The 21,167-nt window shown below is 46.2% G+C and overlaps 1 protein-coding gene across 1 annotated transcript in view; it reads right to left on the bottom strand.

The window, feature by feature from the left end:
• LOC119442931 (transcriptional repressor NF-X1) overlaps positions 1–21,167 on the bottom strand; it is a 36,949-nt gene that overhangs the window by 6,021 nt on the left and 9,761 nt on the right. Inside the window, exons 5-10 of the mRNA XM_037708004.2 lie at positions 19,335–19,637; positions 18,663–18,986; positions 17,878–18,077; positions 9,555–9,797; positions 6,985–7,169; positions 495–696 (exon numbers count right to left, since the gene is read on the bottom strand). Of these exons, the coding sequence (XP_037563932.1) occupies positions 495–696; positions 6,985–7,169; positions 9,555–9,797; positions 17,878–18,077; positions 18,663–18,986; positions 19,335–19,637 (1,457 nt within the window). The remainder of the gene's footprint in view (positions 1–494; positions 697–6,984; positions 7,170–9,554; positions 9,798–17,877; positions 18,078–18,662; positions 18,987–19,334; positions 19,638–21,167) is intronic.

Below are 21,167 nucleotides of genomic sequence, written 5' to 3'. Positions count from 1 at the left end.
TTGCTTTAGGCTGCGATCTTGCCAATATTGTGAGCTTGCTGACTGCCCAGTCCCTGACAGCTTCTCTATGGCTTGGCCTGGAGCAGCAAAACGCTGCCAACTCTTGTCCTAGGCAGATTACGGTAACACTGACTTAGGCCCTCTGCAAGACAATGACCTATCCGGTCCTTACACATTGACAAGAACATAGGTGTGACGTCCATGCCGTGTGCACTTTGGCGACACACACTATGCCATAGTCACGCTGTATAGACTAGTGCTACACTGCACAGTGCACAGTCATGAGCCACTGAAAGATATGCACCCAAATTGATGAGACATTACATTACATGGCATATAGAGGAAAAAGGTCCTGGTAAAGCAAATGCACAAGTGACAAGTGACAGAAGCATGGGTCTTGTCTGACTTCTCTTCTGCTGCTGCCAGATTAACAGCTAGTTAAAAGCCACAGATCTCTACACGGGCACACACTTGTTTGAAAGAGAAAATGTTACCTGTCGTGCCATTTGAACCAGCTGCGTAAGTGTTTGGTGCACTGAGAGCATAAAGGATGGGTTCTTGCGGGCCTCGTCTTTCAGGAACTCGGAGTAGCATGGAGGACCCACTCGATTGGACACATCTGCATTCTGTATCTGAAGGGCATTTGCCAGCCGTCGATTTCGCTCCAACACGGCACACTCTTCATCACACTCCAGCCTGGGTTAAAAAAACAAAACAAAACAAAAAAAAAACCTTTGTTTAAATTTTATCTCTAACCTGCTGCACTGATCTCAAGCTTACACCGAGCAAACTCATGGCAGGCAACCAGCACCGATGCGACACACTGAAAAATACATAGACAATACTTTTTCAGGGTTGTTTGTGTCATGTTTGCAATAGTTGCCACCATAGATTTGCTATTCCAACTCGCCCAAATCAATGCCATGCAATGAAAGTAGGATTTGGTTCTCAGAATATCACGTATCACATATCTGCACAAATTTCGTGAAAATTTCACTTTCAGTGGTTGCATTCACTATGTTCATCTATTCAAAACAAACTGACAGCTTCGCAGTACATTCTGCAAATTGCAGATCTTCAGAACTAGGGAAGTCTTATAGTAAACAAGAAAATTATGGAAATGGGCTATTTCAATACACAACCACCATACTTCTTCATAAGAGCTGTCACATGTGCGGCCTTCGTCAAAAAGAAACAAAGACACTGGCAATAAGAGTGTTGCTAAGACCCAGTTGCATCATGTGACACCTGTAGATCTCCTAGGGCCAGAAAGCCCTGGAGCATAGGGACAACAGTTTGCCTACCTGTCCAGAGCTTTCAAGCTGTACAAGTGCAACAGGTAACTGCACAGATCTCCTGGAGTAAACAGCCATCAGGTGTGTGCCGAGTTTATTTCTTTTGACCAAGGCTCTACAGGGACATATTTACCACAAAATGACTAAACACAAAAACAAAATCAACGACACTGCGTCTCATCTTTCTAGTGGTAAACATGTCCTCTAGTGAACCCTGAAGGTTGTACTTAGTATCTGTAACATTTTCTACCTGTAACACGCCTAAGTTATCTGTGTGGCACGGACATTCATTACGTCAGTTCTTGACTGATTATCTTCAAGCCTAGATACAAATGCTGTGGGGATGCGCGACTCTCACGCGTCCCCTGATGTTGTTTTCCCCGCATGACTCCCGTCTCCTGTAATCCAGCTTCGCCGCGTGGCGTTACGGCGGCAGCATGTTACGAGAGATGGCGCTAGTGTTTCGCTGCTAATGCCACCTGACGGCGGGGGGGTTACACGGGCGCAAAAAAGAGAAGGCTGTTCCTTTTTGGGTTGGGGTCGGTGAGCAATGCGGATGCCCGCGCGTGCGCCGATCCACGCTTCGCAAGACCGTCTCGCGTGGCTAGGAGCAGGGCACCGGTACGGATGAACACGGATTGTTCGAACATGCCACCGTTCGCGTGACCGTACACGTGAACAACTAGGCGATGGTGTCATAGCATGGGGAGAACATATTCGCTCGCTATCCGGTCGCGGTGAGTCGGACTTTCTTGACTTGTCGCGCGCCCATGTGAATGTTCTATGCATAGTAGTTCGGCTAGCGCGTATTAGTGTATGAAAGGTGCAATAAATGCTCTTTTGATTGTTTGCACTAGCGTGTTGTCGTCCCTTTGTCCCAAGAGCGTGAGTGAAACCCCACAATGCAGAAATTTTCCAAGAGCATGTGCAGCAGAATCTCGGTGATACAATCACGTCTGATGCGAATTTCGGCATGAGATGAATGTTTTAAACGTCACGATCGAAGTAGTCCATTAGCTTAAAATGTGCAAAAAAAGAAGCTTTCGCCTTGTGCAGTACCATGCAACTTGTCGGCCATATTCAAATACATTACAACGTTATCAGGAGCTGACAATCACACGCGACACAGTCTTGCTCCATCGGCGGCATTTGCTACCGTGGGCAGCCTAGCCACTATATTCCACGTCTTCTGTTGTCTTTGGCGCTCAATGACAATTGGAAACTTTTCTACCTTTGCACCCGTCGTCAGATTGCACAATATGAAGTAGCTTCACTGCCGCAAAGAAAAGTAGAATTCCCTTGCGCAAATCATATTCTTATCAAGATCAGGTAGTAGCTAAGACGCAGCAACAAAAGAAACTTGAGATAACCAGGCAGATCTTGAAATGTCGGCCTCAAAGCACGCAAGGAGCACAGCTCGCTGCTGCCAAATGCGTGCGAAACAAGCGTGCCAGTCATTCAAATTTGTGTCAGCCAATAGGAGCACTGCCAGTGTGCCACATGACTGCAGTAACTAATTGTGACACTAGGTTTCCCTTTTCACGCTCGCTTTAGCTGCTTTTATTTCTGCATGGAGAAATACAACACTGCAGCTATCTGAATCTTCGATCTGTCATGTTTCCGGCGACACCAAGATGGCGGCACTGCATCAACAGAAAGCTATCTTGCGCGATCAGTGGTGCGATAGCCCCTCCCGAAGCCAGATTGTCTTCCCCGATTTTGAAGACAACACACTAAAAAAAGTGCAGTTGTCTCAAATTCTACTGTATATTTCTTCCAAATATTTCGTCATGAGATAAACGAAGGTCTTAGGATTGTGGGGTAAAAAAAAAAAAGAATATGAAATTTTGATCAAGTCGGTTATTTTATTCCTACGTCCCATACTCCAAGTGCATTTCTGCCATTGTGGTTGCCGTGATGTTTCATATAAAGTTCAAACACGATAACATTGTCCCCCCGCGTCGTACGCTGTATGTGCTAATGAAAGCTTGCGAGGGTCAGCCGACAATTGCGGCTCAATCTCGCGCGCGCGAGACACGGGGGCGGGGAGAGGCGACGGAGAGGGGGGGATGCGTTCTGCTCAGAGGGCTGCTGCTTACAGCAGCGTGGCCGTGTGGGCGCCGTATGTTGAAAGTGATCTGCGATGTTGACAAAGTTCGCCGAGTGCCGTTAGCTTCTTGTGCGCTGTGCTTTCGACTTCGCGTTAAGTGAGAGAAAGCACGAAGGTCAATTCACTAGCTGCTGTTGGCACGCTTCCTCACTCCAGCGTATTGACAGAGAGTTTCCGTGGTTATCAAGCGTGGCACCGAGCATATTAATTTAGTTAGTAAGCAAATGTTTACAACTTTATGCGGTCGATACAACTACTATCCTTACTGCGCACAGCTGTCTACTAATTTGCTATCGCAATCGATGCTTTGCCTTTTGGGTGAAAGTGAGTCTTTTTTTAATAAAAAGAAAATTTACGTTTTTGCGCGATACAAATTTTCGGTGATAGGAATTTCTGCGCCGTCACTAAAAATTCGTATCATGAAGATTCTACTGTAGTGGAAATCACTGAAACCATGCGCTGAATGCATCATCTGATAGGCTGTGATGCCTCCAACACCATCCCTGCAAATGCTCACATGACAAAGTGTAGAAATATAATAACATATGCTACACTCCAAAAGCTCACATTGTTTATTTCTGACAGACAGTTTCGTTTTGAATACAACAGTCAGGTAGGACAAGCCAACACCCCATCACTAGTTGCACACCACTTTTCTTCTAAAGTGAAGCCTTCTTAGCAAGCACTCCTGGAGTTTGCTGAACGTGGCTGCTACTGCTGTTTTGCCAAATAGCTCGACATAGGACAACACCCATATAACGAGCTAGCTTAAATGTATAGTACTATACCTAAATGCTTGCACTATCCCTACAAATGTGCCGATGATCAGCTCTGTTCCCTAAAGGATTATGCAATGAAATTAAAAAAGCTACTTCAATATCCTCACTGCAACAAGTAAATGCCTTCAAGCGCATCATTCCTTTATTAAAGCAAATTGCTTCCTTGGGATCTTTCGCCCATTTTCACATTCACAGCTGTACATGGCCAATCATATGCGTACTTTTGTCAAGGCCAACTAGCTCTTTGAGATAAAACATGTCCTCGCATGAGAGCTTTGTAGCATCCGAAGGCTTAGATGCTGTGTTCAGCGGTGACACTGTGCTGCATTTCTCTGCCATCTTGGCTGACATATGCAGGACGTGTTTGTTGCCAACTCCGCTGCACCTTTCTTGTTGAGAAGCGCCATTTTGTCTCGCTGGCTCACAACAGCTTCACTCAGACCGAATCCCACAGTGCGTGGGATCTGCATGATTATTTTTGTTTCAGCCTTGTATGGCACCTGTACTGTGCAGTTTTCTGCTAAAGAACAATACAGTGCAAGAATGTATGAAGGGGCTTGCTCAGTGCATCCGGACGAATAATGCGAGTGGTGCAGCACTTAAGTCACTGCACCTGTGTGATTAAAGTGAGAGAGCATTGTCCTGAAAGGCAGCAGTAGTGAAAGCAGCACTTGACTGTTGAAACAGGATGCTAACCCAAATTTTCATAATTCATCTACCCAGAGCTACTGATTTCCAATGTCACTGTCATACGTGTCACTGTGCCAACACCATCGCATTTTCATTCCATGCTATGTCCTGTGATTCACGAGTGCTTGTACAGCCAATCTTCAATCCACTGGTGGAGTTTACTTCACTTCAGTATTAGCATACTGTGAGGAGAAAGTGGCGGTGTAAGCGGACCGAAAGCTCCAGGTGACGTGAGGCAACTATGCACACCTGTGATGGCACACCATGTCTTTGTAGCAAAACTCCAGCAGTGCCTTGAAGAGGCCCTCAAATATGGTAAGAAACATGAAGCAGCTGCTTGGCAAGCGCAGAAATCCAGTTACGACCGTCATTGGCAGTCAACAACCACCATTAAAGATAATGACCTCATGCTCTTAGAGTTACACCTTGAGTGATGCTGCCAAGGGTCTCAGCCAAGTTGGCACCACAGTGAGGTGGACCTGATCGCGTGGTCAAGCAATTAGACGATAACGTGGTCAAGCAATTAGGCCACAATGACTTTGTTTTGAGTGTCCCTATGACGGGAAATCGTCAAACTATTGCCCACACAAACCAGTTGGTGCTCTATTATGAACCACAGCTTCTTTCTTCCTGTACTGCTTCATGTTTTGATGGGGAAAGAGTTATAAGGAGAGAGTGGCGGCCCGAGAGCTCCAGCTGAGCAGAAGCAAGGCACGGTTCTTGGAGGCAGCACGCGCGTTTGACTTGGCTGCCAAGGGAAGGACCAGGTGGAGCGAGTGCGGCGGCGAGAGAGGATGGAAGACAAGAAGGGTGGCGCACAGCGTGTGTATGTGTGGTGTGGTGTGCACAGATGGACAGCACGTGAACAGCGTGGGGGAAGAGTCGCGGAGTGCAGTATTAAAATAAAGTGAATGTTTGCGACGAACGTGTCAGCCTGTCGTTCGTAACAATACAGTCACCGTCAAAAGTTTGTGGGGCGCAGAATTGAGAAAAAGCTGAATATTTCCCGAGCCTCAGCATACCGTCTGAAATTCAGATTTGCTACTTTTTACTAGTGTTTGTGACTAACTGGCTGCAAGAAAAAACTGGGCAAGAATTTGCTTTTTCTTGTGGAACTTGTATCCTGCAAACTTCTGACATTAACTGCACATGTGTGAGGAGACAGGAAAAAGTAAGCATGAGGTGAGGCAAACGTTGACGAGAGGTTTACCGTATTTACCCGAATCTAATGCGCACTTTTTTTCTGAGAAAATGGGTCCGAAAATTGCCTGCATGATACAATCGGATACGAAGCCAAAACCACGTTCATGGCATTGGCAACAGCCTACCGTCAGAGCCATCAGACGCAGCGTCATTGCCAATGTTGACAGAGCACAACATTGTGAAGGCTGCTGTCAGTTCATTTTGTGCTCGACGACTTTGAGCGGTATTTTTGGCCAATAACCTTCACGCACTGTCACCTTCATGAGATGTTGCGTGACTTGGCACCAGATGCATCAGCGTAGTTGGTCCCAGCGTTTCTGGAGCTATGCCAAGCTCGCAATCTACGCACAGTGCCAGGTACACTGTCAGACACATGCTTCGACAAGTCCGATGTAGAGTCTCGCGAAATTGATAGCAATATCTCTAAATGTGATCCCTCAAGAATACCATACCCGTGTGCTTGGTATATCTGTAGCCAACGAAACACAAATGGTGACTGCGCTGCTTTATTACAGGTCATTAAAAAAAAAAAGGGGGAGAAAAAAAAATTCCGTCTGTGAAGGCAAGTTCGGCACGTCTCGTTTTTTCTGATCATGAACGTGGGGGGGGGCATGCTCTATATTTCGGCACCATGTTACATTCAGGTGTACTTTTATTTTCCTACATTAAGCCCATGAAAAATGGGCACTGTGTCGGATTCGGGGCCACGTTAGAATCGGGTAAATATGGTAGTACTCTTTATTGTGCCTCAATGTTGTTTTCTCTCTCTCCAGTCTTCTTGAACATGAGCAGAACTGCACTGGGCAAGTGAAAGCACCATCACTGCTGAATATGGAGCACCCTGATAAAATGCTATTGGCCCTTCTTATGAATCACACATCCCACCACAGCAAGCAGAGGTACATACCTGGAAGACCTGCTTCGAGCCAGGTTGACCATGCGAGTGATGTCGACACTCTCTCCAAGCTGGATGTCCTGAATCTTGGAGGCTAGCAAAGATGCTGACAGCTGGTGGAAGCTTGGCTGCTGAAGCTCTGAGCTGCCACAGGGAAGCTTTTCCGATCGTCGACCGCATTCACATGAGATGCTCACCTGGGCACATGAATGCAATGGCACTTTGCTCTACCCTGGCACTTCGCTTTCTTGTTGGCAAATGCCAACATCTCAATTTAATACGTTCACTGTGTTGTGCATCATCGGTGGGTCGCGGCCTGTGCTCCTCCTGCGCGGCAGCGAAGTTACGGGCATTCATCTGCTTGCTACTGCGATAACTTTATGACATTTGAACGCAGAGGTATAATTATTGTTCCATGAGGTTATAAACAGCCAGAACTTGTCTGATGTTAAATGCTGTAACCAACCGGTGACCTACGACGCACTCAATGAAAACGTTTTTATGCTGTGTGCGGTGTGACCCACCGTTGACCCACGCACAAGAACTCCCCATCTTGTGCTGCCGTCTGAGGTTCGAAATTGCAACTAATATATGTATTTTTATTGCATTGGACGCGCATTTGTTTCGAAGGAGCGGAGTTTCAAAGGAAAGGGCTGCCAAAAGATGTCACCGAAGCGAAGGTTGCGAAAAGCAGAGTGACCGGACTTCAGTCCAAAGATGGAGTGAACGTACTGAAGCGGATGGACAAGAGGCCCGTTCTGGTGCTCACATCTGTCGCCAAACATGAAGCAACATTGGTGGACAGCAGGAAGGAAACAAGGGACGGTGCACCAATCACGAAACCTCAGGCTGTTCCACAACGTCATACTACAGCTGCCTTAGAAAAGGAATCAAGTGGTACAGAAAGGTAGCTGTTCAGTTGCTTGTTGGAAGTGCCATCGTAAATGTGTGGAACATTCGTGGCATGCTTGAAGGAAACTCTATGCCAATTATAAAATTTCGAGAAGAACTGGCTCGTTCACGGCCCTCGTCAATACAACATTAAAGAAACTCGTGTGGGAAAAAGCACGTCTACACGCTTGAAAAAACTGGTGGGTCGGCACGGAACACTCGATGGTGCTGCACTGGCTGTTATACGGCCATCAGTACCAGCAGCACCCCAATGACGCCAGGGTGAGAGCAAGAAAAGTGACCACTTTTTGTGGGCAATGACCTGGCAAGCAACTCATGCGTTTGTCGAGCTTTAATTCTAAGCACAAGTAAGCTGACAAGCAAGCTAGCTTCAACTGTAATATAAGTAGGATTTAAACTTCAAAACATGGTTAATGTTCCTACTAAATTTTTAACTTTTATCTAAATAATAAATATTTCTATCACAGGAACTGACTTCTTGTGTTTTCTGGTGGCAAGCACTTGGTAGTTCAACATAGGTTCACGTGAAAAAGGCGGAAATAGCTTTGCATCTTTCAAATAAACGCGCCAGACGCCAGCCACAAAGGTGGAAGCACCATCTCTTTGGAGCAAAAGGAAGAGGCATAGCCACGTGTTCCACCAGTGGGCCACGACGCACCTAGGAGATATACCGCATGGCTCACTGATGGGTCACTCCGCATGTAAAACAAGACCGAAAGAAAGCGTGCCACAGTGAACGTATTAACAGCTGCACAGGCATTCCTTGCTACTGCGCTTTGTTGATAATATTGTCTACCGTGTGATTTGCTAACCTAACCTAGGCTATAACAAGAAGGAATACTCAGTGTTCACTAAGCAAGCATCACCGCAATGCTGCAATATGCATTGACAGAAGTGGTGTCTTGGATAGTAGAAAAATTGGAAAGATGCCACATTCTCTATGCTGCTACACTCAGAGGGTGTACTGAACTGTACTGAACACCGCTGGACAAAATTGTTGAAATGTCCGCAACAGCCCTAGCAACCTACGAGATGATGAGAATTTGGTAATTTATTGCATAATGTAGCAGCATACAAAGTGAAAAAACAAGTATACAGACACTTAAGTTGGAAAGCATTGTTCTAGCGTGCCACAAGCCTGATTAAACTCACTGCAAGGATCCTTTTCGACTACCACACTTTGCACTTTTGAAAATGCTTTGGCTTGTGGGCTAAAGACAACAGCTCAAGCGCTGCTCAGCTATGAGACTGTGTATCTTGGGCACATTTTCGATGCATATGCCTGTTTTCCCATTTCTCGCATTGCATATGCAGGAAAGCTACCTGATATGGTGCATACTTTCTGAACAAACATTGGACTGCTAGTGTCAGCTTCCCAGAAATTTCGGTGCTATGTGCAATCTTCCAAATATGTTACATCTTTCAAACATCTTTCAGCCGTTCTAGTGCTTAAAAATATTTAAACAAAAACTTCCTGAGAAATTCCATTTTCTTTTTAGAGATGGATATATTGCACAAACTTTTGAAAAGCATACATTCATACAAGTTTCCATGATCAAGGTGTGTAGACAGTATTGGTGAAGCAGCAACCATGGCACTGTTGCTACACTACATACCCACTACATTAAAGTGACGACTAATTCAAGCTGCCGATACAACCAAAGTCTCACCAATGTTTTGCAAGTTGAAGTGGCTGGGCACGGGGTGTTTGGGTGGCAAGGCTCACCACACGGATGGCCACACGATGGTCGCGGTGTCATGCATGGCTGGGTGCACACCTGTGCAGAACCTTGGAAGCGACACTCGCCCTCATGGCAAGTCTGCTGGCACTGGTGCTGGCCACAGGGCAAGTCACGCAGGCATGGCCGCCCACACGACAGGCCTTCCAGAAAACAGGGCACAGCCCGGCGTTTCTGCAACAAAGCCATACCAAAATTGATGGGAACCAAATGTCTGACGGATGCGCTTTCAGGCTAGTGGTTGTCAGTGCATCACTAATTTCTGAAATTAATGCAATTGTTTCAAGGAGCATGGGACAGGTGATAGCTGACAACTATACTTATATGCACAATGCAACGCACACGCATCTCTAATGTGAGATCTGCATGTGCATGTACACCTGCAACATGCATCTGATTGTGCCCAGCCAGTAAGCAGATGCAGCTCTAATCAGGTACTTTACTGTTAAGAGGAAGCTTGAGCTAAGGAGCTCCTATCTAAACACAAGGGAACCGGGAAATTGTTTTTCTCGGCAACCACTGAACTAAATTTGATGAGGTGTGTTGCATTTAAAAAAGAAAGTTAAAATCTAGTGACTGTTGGAAGCGAAATATTGAGTTAGAACCTGCTATTTTTAATAAAAATTGTTGTAAAATAAAAAACTGCAAAATTTCAGAAAACGAAACTATCAAATTTACGATTCTGTATAACTCAGCAATGAAAAACGATATTACAATTCCGTAAACTGCATCTAATAGCACATCTAAAGCGGACAAAAAAGATGTATTATCATGGTTCTCAAGTACACCATTAATATGCGAGTAGAACTTTTGAAAAACCCTTGCAAACAATGCGACAAAATCACATAGTAAAACATAAATTGATATACCAAATTTGTTTGGTTTAGATGCTCTAACGGATGCTGTTTACAGAACTGCGATGTCTGTCTTTGATGCAGAGGTACAGATTAGTAAATTTCGGGCTTTCGTATTTTTTTTAAGCTTATCAATTTTTAAAAATGCTTGTAAAACATTCCAGGTCTTAAATAAAAATTTTGTTTCCTACTGTCCCTAGAATTTAACTTTCTCTCTTATATGAAACAAATTTAAATCAAATCGGTCCAGAGGTTTCCTCATAAAAGCCTTCTTGTGTTTTAGATGTACCGTATTTACTCGATTGTAACACGACCACGATTGTAACGCGATGGGTGACTTTTCATTGTGCCCACCAAGAAAAAATAAACCCAGCAGCTTCGCCCGAAAGACAAATCGTCAATTGCGATAGCAAATTAGTACAGAGCTATATGGAGCAAGGACAATAGTTTTATCGGATGTATAAACTTGGACACATTCGCTTACTAACTGAATTAACAAGCAAGGTGTCAGCGCGCACAAGCAAACATGAATAGACCACACTCGATGACCACGCACAACCACTGTCAAAATGCTAGTGTGAGCAAGCGCGCCAGGCGCAGCGAGCGAAGGTTTGTGCGATCTATTGCTTGAACGGAAACTGAGCAGCGAAAGCACAGCACGTACAAAGGTAAGAGCCGTGTGGAGATCGCTTTCAAGATATGGTGCGTGTGACAGCCTGCAGCCGCACAAAGTACAAGTAGGCAGCATGGTGGTAGAGTAGAAGCCCTTCAGGCTTTCCTCCTTTCGCATGGAAAATTGAGTCGCCAGTTCCCCTTGCGCCCGTTTGCAAGATACGCATTTGGTACCACAGCTAAATGTCACCTCCGCTCCCTCATTCCCATCCCCCCATGACCTTTTGCACGACGAAAGACTTCGCGTTTGCTCCCCGTGAAATCAGCGCATCCCTCGCGCGCTTTCACTCGCACATTTTACTCAATCAGAATTGGGTGCATCATTGCACTTTTTAGACAACTTGAATTTCGGTATTCAATTGTAACGCGAGGATCGACTTCAGGTAGCAAACATCAGGAAAAAAACTCGCATTAAATCGAGTAAATGCGGTGTTTGTATAGGCAGCATCGTAGTTGGGCCAGAGCTAAAGCTGCCTCTTAAGCACCATTTTGAAGGGAAGGATAGTCAGTTGGGGTATGGAAGAAGAGTAGATGGGCACGTCTAGAGTGGGGTGTTGGGATAGCCCCTGCAGTGGAGGCCTAGCAGGGAACCTTCTGATTTCCATCCTATTTCCCTCACTACATTTGTGGAAAAAATAATGGAGACGGTGGTGCTACATAGACTCACAAACAAATTTATGATCTCCTGCGTGCCCTAATTGGATACTGTAAGCACATCTCAACTTAAGCTGCGCTGGTTCAACATCGACATGACAGCACTGAGAAAGTGACCTGCTGCACAACTAAAAACACCTTGCAGTTTGGGCAAGGCATTCAACAACGTAGCTTACAACGTTATGCTACAAGAAATAACCACCACTAGGCGCTCTATAACTATGCCCCCACTGCGTACTCTATGCACCCGACTTCTGTCACATTTGCACATACTAAATAAGCTTTGAGGACAACAGTGCCCCCTCAAAGAAAAATCCCTCGGGGATTGGCAATCTTCCTGACACTATCTGACCTCACTATGCGTGTTGGGTGTCTGCACCCACAGGGCTGCCTGGTGGCCAGCTGGCGAACACAATGATACCTCGATGTCACACACTTCAGCAAAATATTTGTTTTTAATGCCTGTTTTTACAGGCTGTCTTTAATGCAATTAGCATTCTTTTGGCCGTTTTTGCACTAGTTTGCGCCGGCCGGCCGCAGGCAGCCCCATGGGTGCAGACACCAAGCAGGCAGGCGGGCGGGCGGGCGGTCGGTCGGTCCGACTGGGTCAACCTCTTTCATTCCAACTTGGGTCACTGGGTAGTCCATGGCCTAATGAGTAGAGCATCAGGCTGCTGTACTGATGGAACCGGGTTCAAAACCAAATGTTCGACCAACTTGGGTCACTGGATATGTGGCACTGGGTATGTGCCGCTCTTCAAAGAACCTCTTTGACGTCAACTTGGGGCACTGGGTGTGTGCCTCTAGTAGTGCCGTCAACTTTGTCGTCCTTGAGGTGCACTTGCATGCACCTCTGCGCCATGCTCGGGAATAAATCCCACGACACATCCTTATATTACAGGACCTCACTTCGCTCCCTACAAGTGCAATGAACCTCTTTGAAGCCAACTTGGGTCTTTGGGTATGTGCCACTGGGTGGGAGCTGCTCTTAAGTGACCAAAAAAGAATTCTTATAAATTTCTCCAATGATGGGTGGAATCGAATGAGCATTATATATGTTCAGACAATATTGTCTGAATATATGCGCCATGCACAGACTTCGTGGCAGCACCACTAAATGGTGCAGTGTGTCCAGAGGGAAGCGTGAGAGAGAAGCCCGGCTGCGGTACACACTTCATACATGATGCATTTAGGCGGTGGCAATACATCGACAGTCATACTAAGATGGTGTGTGACTAAGAGAGAGAGAGAGAGAGAAATAGAAGAGAGGAAAGGCAGGGAGGTTAACAAGACGCACGTCCGGTTTGCTACCCTGCACTGGGGAAAGGGGGTATAGGGATGAAAAGAAAGAGAAAGGAAATAGAGAGAGCACAGTTTTGCGCACTAAGCTTTTCTTGCTTTAGTATAAAGGTCATTGGTGTCCAAACGGGGTTTACCCTGTATTATATATTTTAGAACCCTTTTGCCAGTTTCTGCTAAAAACTGCACATGTTCTTCATGCACTTTTCATAGGCCTCAATGTTATCTCTGTTTAAAAAAAAAAAAGATGTTTTCATCACCACTCTCATGCTCTGCACAGCTATTAGCTTCTTTCTCTTTGCCCCTAAGGTGTTTGTTCTCCCCAGCGGTTGCATAAGTATGCAAATACTGTTGCGTGCAGTTAAGAGATAATTTCAGATTTATTTCTCACCCAAAAGACCTTGTGTAATGTTAATTTCAACTTGGTTAACTCAAGAACATTTGGCAACACTGATCTCATGCGTTTAACACTGAATCAATATAGTGTACTGCAGCGGAATTCCACTTTCGCGCTTCCCTAAGAAAACTCGGCGCCACCTAATGCCGCCGCCGCGAAACCTGCACGTAGCCTCAAAAATTCATGGTGCGTCAGTGTGTGCCAACGCTGAGAAATACGTCATACGGCAACCAGGCTTCTTTCTCATGCTTCTTTCTGGACACGCAGCGCCATCTGGTGGCACTGCCGATAAGTCTGCATGAAGCCTTTGAGACGAAAAGCATGGTGTGCCAGTGCTTGCAAAAGCTGAGAATTGTTCCCTCGCTTGCATCACACTCAGTGGCACATATTCAGTGACGCAAGTTAGCGAGAGGTTCATTGAAGAGCGGCACATTCCCAGTGCATTCATGACGGAGCTAACTAAAATGTTGGCGTGAAAGGCGTTGATTGAAAAGAAGCACATACCCAGTGCATTTGAGTAGTGCAGCCTGCTAATGCGTCGGGTTGCTGTCCTTGAGAAACCCTCGTGACATATGTTTGATTCCACTCAACATCGGAGAACCTCAAGGGATCTTTTTCATCATCGTAGAGCGGCAAATTCCTAGTGCCACATACATAGTTACCCAAGTTGGCATCAAAGACGTTCATTGAAGTGCGGCATACACCTACTGGCTCATACCATGTCCAGTTACCCCACCCAGTTGGCACCAAAGTGGTTCATTGGAAGACCTGTGTATACCCAGTGCTTTAAGCCGGCGTCGGTAGAGTTTCTTCAAACAGCAGTACCTACCCAGTCCCTCATCTACAGTGACACATGTCGATGTGAAAGAGGTTCACTGAAGAGCAGCACGTATGTACACAGTACCACATACTCAGTGGCCCAAGTTGGTCCAATGGTTGGTTTCAAAACCTGTTCCCTCAGCACAGCAGCCTGATGGGCTAGCCATTCGACCATGGACTACCCGGAAATTCAGGCCAGGCGGAAAACAGTTACAACCAACCAAACAAACAAACAAAGATAGATAGATACGAGCCTCCGGAAAGTGCATGAAGCACCTTAAGAATGCTAATCGCATTAAAATTCCAGCAGAAACCATCTAAGGATGACTATAGACATTATTGCAATTTGCATTGAAGCAATGTAGCAACACACCGTATTGTCACTCACATATCCAGTAACCCAAGTTAGTTAGACCACAGCCGTGGCCTAGTTGTAGAGCGCCCACCTCGGCTGCGGGAGGTGCTGGGTTCGATTCCCACAACCACCGGGCACCCACTGGTTCAAATGGGCACAAGTGTACCCCAGCCTGGCGTTCGGCTGCCTTCAGGGGTTATATGCTTGGGAAAAGAGCCGTCGCCCTAAATTCCCGTCGAAACCCTTGTGTACACAGAAATATCTGTTGTTACTGTAAGTAACGAAACTGAACAACATTTTTTGGCTTTGCTTTCAAGGCATGGTGCAGTAGTTAGGCTGCATGGCTCTTGAATGCAGTGAACCCATACCCTGTGCCACATACCCAGTGACCCAAGCTGGTCCAACAGTTGGTTTTAAATCGGGTACCCTCCGCACAACATCCTGTTACTCTACAAATTAGACCATGGACTACCCAGTGACCAAAGTTGGCGTGAAAGAGGTTAGACACAAACAGACATACCGCAAACCGGATGAAGCTTTCAAGGAAGGCTAATCACATTAAAAACAATTATTCATGTGGCAGGGTAACGAAACTGAGTGTTTTTTGTCTTTGCGTCCAAGGCATGGTGCAGCAGTTACGCTGCATGGCTCGTGAATGCAGTACACACGGATCAATCTCGTTCTTTATGTCGTCAAATCACATTTTTGATGCACCACTGTTGACAAATGAAACTTCAACAATAAATTACGAAGTACAACATCTTTGGCAAGTACAGTTAAACCTAGATATAACAAAATTGACAAATTCCCGAAAAATTTCGTTTATAAGGAGGATTTTGTTATATGCAGGTTCGGCACGAAAATTCGAAAAAGAAACGCTTACCGTATTTACTCGATTCTTACCGCTTACCTATGGCGTCGTAGCGTCATATAAGGCCCGTTTATAGTCCGACATTATCAGCGCGCGGGCCAGTGTCGTTTGCGGCCAGTCACGCTATGCCAGTTGCGCTGCGCCAGCCGAAACGCCATCTCCTCTATAGTCCGACGCGCGCGCCGTCGGCTGTTATCTTCAGAGCATGCGCAGAACGATCCCAAGCCCGCGCGCCGCTTTGAACGGCTGTTGGCGACCGTCGGCGAAGCGGCGTGGGCGCCTTTATTTCTTCGCGCGAAATGGCATTGTGGGTCGGCGCAGTCGGCACGACCAACGTGCGAATGGGTCAGGAGCCAATTCGGCGCCGGGCCCGTCGGGGCACGTCGGAAGCCGCCGGTTACGTTGGCTGCGCCCGTGTGCTCGACTATAGAAGGGGTTGTTTTCGCCAACGTGACGTAGCGCTCGCGCGCTCGCGTTACATCGGACTATAAACGCCCCTATAGTGTCACCTTGTGTGAGGTTAGTGAAGTGAAGCGCAGAGACTTGTGCAGTAACCAAAGAGTAGCGCTGCCAGCGCGTTAAAAAAAAATGTTCTTTTTTTCTTCGGCAACATCAACTGGAAAAGGAGAGTGCCGGCTTGGCGGGCTAGGCCAGCTGCAGCAAGTGGCGGGATCAGGTTTGAATGAAGGGAGGGGGAAAGTCACGCCCACGGCGGCAAGATCACCGGGTCAAGGGATGCAGGCCCGCCTCGCACACGCTCGCACGCACGCAGACGTGTGCTCGCTCTCGCCTCGCAGTCGCCGTGAATTCAAGCGCGCCAAGCGCGCTGCCGCCGCTTTGCATTCCTTCGCGGCGGAGAAGGTGCTTCCGGTTGCTGCTCGCGCAAAAATGACAAAATTTGGGGCGAAATCTCTAGGTTGTCGGCGGGGAAAATTCGTTATTTTGAGGGGTCTCCCGCTGCCACTTTGTTACGTAGAGGTCTCAAATACATGTGCATCTATGGAGTAACGGCGGGGAATAGAAAAACTTTGTTATATCCAGGAATTTGTTATATGGAGGTTCGTTATAAGCAGGTTTAACTGTATACCTTAAGAGCTAGATCTCGCATTGCTACTTATCTGGTTGCCAAAGAAGGTATAGGCCTTAAATCATTAAGTAAATTGATGAAAGAGGAAACGAGGAGAATGTCCTTTTTTGAAATTCAATTGTTCATGATGTGGTGGAGAATCTCCTTGCTGTGGAGGAAATCACCCAGGGGGGTCACTTGGGAAAAGTGCTTCCACAGCTAGTGACAGCTCACTGTGGGTGACGGTGTCAGCTTGTATGTGAGCAGAAATAGTACAAGACGAGATTTTATTCCACCGTGTGGTTCAAACCTCCCAGGCAGCCTTACCTGCCAGGAGGAGGTGGTATTGCGAAGACTCCATTTGGTGGCAGCACTTACCCCATCGGTCGCCTGTGCCTGGCCACAACACCTCCGTGGATCATTTGCAGATACCTGCCCATATTGCCCAGCTCGAGCATCGGCGGCTATGATAAAACAGCTGCTGTGGACATGCCCTGGTCTCAACCAGATACGACAGCGCTACGTGCAAACAGTGGGCCTTCATCCCACGAGACCACCGGACTATGATTCTTGGCTCTATGGGACCAACCACAGAGCAATATTGATGTTAATCACTGAAACCGGCCTACATTTGCATATTTAATAGTTTATGCCGTTGGGCGAGCTTTCGAAAAAAAAAATGTTGATGATGCTAGTACATACACTGCTGACATTTTCCTGGCACTAAACATGCAACACATTTGTGTCGATAGAAGAAAAGAAAAAAAAAAAGTGTTGCCTAGTACCTCTCTCAGACCACTTGTAACACTGACTGCACAATAGATGCCCTTAGCTTGAAGGCCTGGATTTTGCTGCCAACACGGCCAATGCATACCTGCTTTACTACACACCTTGGGCTTTCATCTACAAATGTGACTAACTGCCACCGCCCTTTGCTGATCAGTCTGTCAAGAACATTCTTTGTCAGTCAGCCTGTCAATGTGCTGCACTGCTTTTTAAGAAAGGGCCATCTACAAGTTGGCACAAGCACAGCCATTGGTATTACTCAATGCCTAGTGTGACATGGCCCGTTATTTACTGGCTGCTTGCTCCTCTTGCAGCTAGTGGACTATCATGCACATACCATGTGATCTTCCACTACATATGTGTGTGTGCCTCCTCTCTCAAAGGTTGCGCGCCCCTGTGCAAACACCCGCTAAACAAGATGAAAATGTAGTGACTAACCATCAATTGCTGCGCAGTAAAAAAAATTCTGTTTGATACAAACCTCATGGTGGCCAAAACACCATTTTTCGGTGAGTGTGGCACAAGGAGGACAAGATGGGTCACTGTGGCACGTGTGGGTGACAGGGTGTCCACAAGGGTGCTCCCTGGCACACAGCTGGCCACACTCGGGAGGTCGTGTTCCGCACGCTATGGGGGGACTCAGTGAGGCACTGCCACAGTGGCAGCTCAGGTCCTCAAAGCCTGTTTTGAAGAAACACAAGACACTTAACATTTGCGCATTAAACTGCATGTTCAAACAATGGCTTCACTGTCTAGTGACATTTTTATTATCTTTTTGCATGTCACAAATAACGAGTACAAGTGACGTGCACGGACATAGTTAAATGGAGACTGCTGAACCAAATTACTTCACTATATATCACATGAAAAAATACATCGTCTTCGACGGAACAAGGATCGGGATGTTAAGAAAGCTTGTTGTATCACAGATTTCGCTAAATTGAGGTTTGAGGTTTGGCTTTAGTGGAAGACAGTGCCATTCCTTGACGTAATCGGTCGCTATGTTTCAGCGATGCTTGTTGGCAACTCTGGAGCTAAAACTAAAAAATCAGAATTTGAAGTATCTTAACTATATACTTACTAGCTTCACATGGCACGAATTGCCAAGGAATGTCACTGAAGCACAGTGCGTATTTCGACAGAAGGATTACTTCCCTACACTCAGCTTAGTCAGGAAAATCCTTCAGGTTAGGGCCCACTCGTGAATACCTGCCAAGCCATTGCAAATGGCACTTCAGCTATAAAAAACACATGAAGGTCACTTACTGACATTCCAGCAAGAAGGGCAGTTTCCCCTGTGGCAGGGCTCTTCACAGACATGCTGTCCACACGAAAGACGCTTGCCACACACAAGCGGGCAGCGGTGCTCGATGTCTACGCAGCACAGGGCGAGGCACTTGTGGCGGCCACACTGGCGCCGTTTTTGACATCGCCGTTGACACAGCTCAGGCCCCTGCCGCTCTGAAGACCCAAGCTCTGTGCAGGGAATCTCACGTGATGTCGCACCACACCGGCACCGCACAGCACTTGACCGTGCGCATGGTGGGCAAAGTCCCTCGTGGCACGGTGCAGCACAGCGGTGCCAGTTGCCTGTGAGGAGAGCCTCTGCATTACTTCACTAACATTACTGATCCCTATAAGCATGCTTTTAAAACACAAATACAAAGAAGCATTAATGACTTTATTAAAACCTATTGAATTAAGAGTGCTAAAAGTCATAATGCACAACAAAACTGAAAAACTACTCTTTCAAGATTTTTGCTCACCTGCAACATACAGGTGCCGTAAACATGGATGACTTAACAGAGCTCCGAGGAGTCTGCTGACTACCATGCCAGAGCAAATGGTTCTGAACTTCCCGACTTTCTACCCACTGTTCGAACAGTGCAGTAAGGGAAAATTTTAACTGCAGTTGGAAAAGCCAGCAGTGAACTCTACCTTTCGGACCACACTGGAGTAACTTCCCGCACGTCTCGCCACATGTAGGCACAGGGTCCGAGCATGAGAGCCTGGGTTTGGCTCCCTCAATGTTTGCCAGTGGGCTCTTGCCACATGGGCAGTGGGTCACAGAGTCTGGCAGGAGTGGGCAGGGGGCACACTCGCCAAAGTGACACTCCTCTTCGCACGTATGGAGTCCACAACCTAGGGACCGTCCACATGGATCGCCGCACGAAAACTCGCTTGATGCATTGGACTCCCGGGTACAGAGAGCTTCGCGCCTCTGTTTGTCACAGAAGCACTCTGAAACAGCATAATCAGGTCACCACATGAGAATTAAAAAAATTTTACATACAATGAAGTTAAGATTTTGACGAAGACCCATTTGTGTGGAAAAAATCAAGTAATAAAAAACGCCGACCACCGAATAAAATGATGGAAAGACATTTCAACTCCCATCAGAGGACACCACCACAATAATGTAGGAGATGACCTAAACTGAACCTGCAATTTTTTATATTAAATTTTCATTGTTTCTTATGGTTTCTGCAAATTTTTAATTGCTAGGGGTGTTCCTCAGATTATACAGTCGACTTCCATTGATTCGACCCTGACGGGACTGACGAAATCGATTTGAGTTATCTGGCAGGTCGAATTACTAATTACAAAATGCATAAAAAATGCCAAAACACGTTTGGATTCATTTGGCAATATTTGCCCGAGTCTAACATGCCCCCGAATCAAACGCACGCCCACTTTCTATGTGTCCAAAGTAGAAAACTAACTTATAAATGACATTTAAAGCTCCTAACTTAAAGGAAGAGGGTTCCGCTATTCTTGTTTCAAACATCGCCTCTTCATGCCTGCTTTCGCCTTCTCTCCAAGGTTTGAGAACGAAAATTTTGTCTCACAAAAATCATCGGACCAGACCGGTGGTCACCTTTTGTGCGAGTTGGGTATCATTCATGCTTTTTGAAATGAAAACTGCCATCAGCTCAGAATTTTATGTTTGGCTTATCGCCCCTTGGTGCATCATCACACAGGTTTTTGTATGACCCCTCAATGCCTACATTTGCTTTTCTCTCTTTCTGCATGCAATTGCAATATATGCAATATAAACATCGCTGCGAACTCGCTGTCTCTTCTCTGAAATATTTCACCGATTAAAGAGCATAGAGCAATGATTGATGCATAGCTCACACTAAAGGTGCCCGCTGTCTGTTCTTACCCTTTTTGTTAAACTAAGATTATTAAAGCTAGACTGGGAGAGAGGGTGAAAGCAGGCACGAAGGGACAATATTCAAAACAAGAAAAGCTGAACCCTCTCCCTTTAGGTCGGTAACACGGCGCCGATTGGCCCGGCTATTCAAGCTGGGATACCACTTTGCCACTCATTTGCGCATTGTAGCTCATACTGAGCGCAACAGCACATTCCAGCATAATCACTGGTGCTCACGTAAGTTCCAGAATGTATGCCACTATTTGGTCGCACACACAATCTGATTAGACCAGATTGTTTCACTACGGAATTGGCGCCTACATTCGAGAAACTTTCGATACATGAACGCCCATCTTGTGCCGAGCGATAACTTTGTAACAGTTATTAGCCAGTGAAAAACGGTCACCATAAAAAAAATATACTTTATGGATGTCTTTACGTCTCAATATACTTTAGATGGATGTAGGTTTTATAACTTTATTTCTTTAAAATTATATTGGCCGCTTGCTTTTGTTGATCAAACTTGCCCTTGAGTTCACAGAGAGCTGCATGGTACTAAGCAAGAGACATTGCATTATCACAAATTAACAAGGAAGAATGGTAACTGAAAACTG

This window comes from Dermacentor silvarum, chromosome 2 (genome assembly GCF_013339745.2).
Source record: "Dermacentor silvarum isolate Dsil-2018 chromosome 2, BIME_Dsil_1.4, whole genome shotgun sequence".
In the NCBI taxonomy this organism is placed as follows: Eukaryota; Metazoa; Arthropoda; class Arachnida; order Ixodida; family Ixodidae; genus Dermacentor; species Dermacentor silvarum.
Note: the sequence above shows the minus strand (reverse complement) of the source record. Positions and strands in the feature narration are given on the sequence as shown.